The sequence below is a fragment of the Macrobrachium nipponense genome, chromosome 30 (genome assembly GCF_015104395.2).
Source record: "Macrobrachium nipponense isolate FS-2020 chromosome 30, ASM1510439v2, whole genome shotgun sequence".
NCBI lineage: Eukaryota > Metazoa > Arthropoda > Malacostraca > Decapoda > Palaemonidae > Macrobrachium > Macrobrachium nipponense.
The window spans coordinates 42,981,904-42,984,061 of NC_087218.1; the positions used below are offsets into that span (position 1 = coordinate 42,981,904).

The 2,158-nt window shown below is 46.5% G+C and overlaps 1 protein-coding gene across 1 annotated transcript; it reads left to right on the plus strand.

The window, feature by feature from the left end:
* Positions 1-86: 86 nt before the first annotated feature.
* Positions 87-1,792, plus strand: LOC135202126 (uncharacterized). The gene is made up of 2 exons (XM_064231376.1): positions 87-238; positions 1,354-1,792. Exons 1-2 carry the CDS (start codon positions 87-89, stop codon positions 1,790-1,792), a joined length of 591 nt encoding a protein of 196 aa, XP_064087446.1.
* Positions 1,793-2,158: the final 366 nt, after the last annotated feature.

The following is a 2,158-nucleotide window of genomic DNA, read 5'->3' on the forward strand; positions in this document are numbered from 1 at the left end:
GGAGTCGAGGAAAAAAGTGAGGATTGAGGAGTCGAGGAAAAAGTTGAGGGACTGATGGCAGTGGACGAAGAAGTCTGACGGAACTGATGGAGTCGAGGAAAAAAGTGAGGACTGATGAGCTGCGAAGAAGAGAGGGACTGATGGAGTCGAGGAAAAAAGTGAGGATGATGGAGCTTGACGAAGAAGTGAGGACTGATGGAGTCGCTGAAAAAGTGAGGACTGATGGAGTCGCGGAAAAGTGAGGGACTGATTGGAGTCCGCCGGAAAAAGTGAGGACTGATGGAGTCGCGGAAAAAGTGAGGACTGATGGAGTCGAGGAAAAAGTGAGGACTGATGGAGTCGAGGAAAAAGTGAGGACTGATTGGAGCCACAGAAAAAAAGTGAGGACTGATTAGAGCTGGACGAGAAGTGAAACTGTGGAGTCCCTAGGAAAAAGTTGAGGACTGATGGAGTCGAGGAAAAAGTGAGGACTGATGGAGTCGCGGAAAAAGTGAGGACTGATGGAGTCGAGGAAAAAGTGAGGACTGATGGAGTCGAGGAAAAAGTGAGGACTGATGGAGTCGAGGAAAAAGTGAAAAATGAGGACTGATGGAGTCTAGAAAAAATGAGGACTGGATGAGTCGAGGAAAAGTGAGGACTGATGGAGCCAAGGAAAAAGTGAGGACTGATAGAGCTGACGAAGAAGTGAGGACTGATGGAGTCTAGGAAAAAGTGAGGACTGATGGAGTCGAGGAAAAAGTGAGGACTGATGGAGTCGCGGAAAAAGTGAGGACTGATGGAGTCGCGGAAAAAGTGAGGACTGATGGAGTCCGCGGAAAAGTGAGGGACTGTATGGGCCAAGGGAAAAAGTGAGGAGATAGAGCTGACGAAGAAGTGAAGATGATGGAGTCCTAGGAAAAAGTGAGACTGATGGGCCGAGGAAAAAAGTGAGACTGAATGGAGTCTGGAAAAAGTGAGGACTGATGGAGTCTGGAAAAAGTGAGGACTGATGGAGTCGAGGAAAAAGTGAGGACTGATGGAGTCTAGGAAAAAGTGAGGACTGATGGAGTCGAGGAAAAAGTGAGGACTGATGGAGCCAAGGAAAAAGTGAGGACTGATAGAGCTGACGAAGAAGTGAAGACTGATGGAGTCTAGGAAAAAGTGAGGATTGATGGAGTCGAGGAAAAAGTGAGGATTTATAGAGCTGACGAAGAAGTGAGGACTGATGGAGTCGAGGAAAAAGTGAGGGTACTGCAATTGGAGCTCGAGGAAAAAGTAGAGGAATTGGATGGAGTCGAGGAAAAAGTGAGGATTGATGGAGTCGAGGAAAAAGTGAGGACTTGATGGAGTCGAGGAAAAAGTGAGGATTGATAGAGCTGACGAAGAAGTGAGGACTGATGGAGTCGAGGAAAAAGTGAGGACTGATGGAGTCGAGGAAAAAGTGAGGATTGATGGAGTCGAGGAAAAAGTGAGGATTGATAAAGCTGAGGAAGAAGTGAGGACTGATGGAGTCGAGGAAAAAGTGAGGATTGATGGAGTCGAGGAAAAAGTGAGGATTGATGGAGTCGAGGAAAAAGTGAGGATTGATGGAGTCGAGGAAAAAGTGAGGATTGATAGAGCTGAGGAAGAAGTGAGGACTGATGGAGTCGAGGAAAAAGTGAGGACTGATGGAGTCGAGGAAAAAGTGAGGATTGATGGAGCCGAGGAAAAAGTGAGGATTGATAGAGCTGACGAAGAAGTGAGGACTGATGGAGTTGAGGAAAAAGTGAGGACTGATAGAGCTGACGAAGAAGTGAAGACTGATGGAGTCTAGGAAAAAGTGAGGATTGATGGAGTCGAGGAAAAAGTGAGGATTGATAGAGCTGACGAAGAAGTGAGGACTGATGGAGTCAAGGAAAAAGTGAGGACTTGATGGAAGTTCAAGAATAAAGTGAGGTAACCTATGATGGAGTCGAGGGAAAAAAGTGAGGGAGTTGATGGTAGTTCGAGTGGAAAAAGATGGAGGATTGATGGAGTCGAGGAAAAGTGAGGATTGGATGGAAAAAGTCGAGAGAAAAGGGGATTGATAGGAGCTGACGAGAAGTGATGACTAGGATAAAAAAGTCGCTCGAAGGGAAAACAGTGGATAAGTTGAATAGAGCTTGACGAGAAGAAAAAGTGAGGTTGATGGAGTCGAGGG

Excerpts from the sequence above, each read along its gene's own strand:
- LOC135202126 (XM_064231376.1), top strand. The coding sequence starts at position 87 with ATGGAGTCGAGGAAAAAAGTGAGGACTGATGAGCTGCGAAGAAGAGAG. Across the intron at positions 239-1,353 it reads ACTGATGGAGTCGCGGAAAA|AGCTGACGAAGAAGTGAGGA; the intron begins GTGAGGGACTGA and ends GAGGATTGATAG.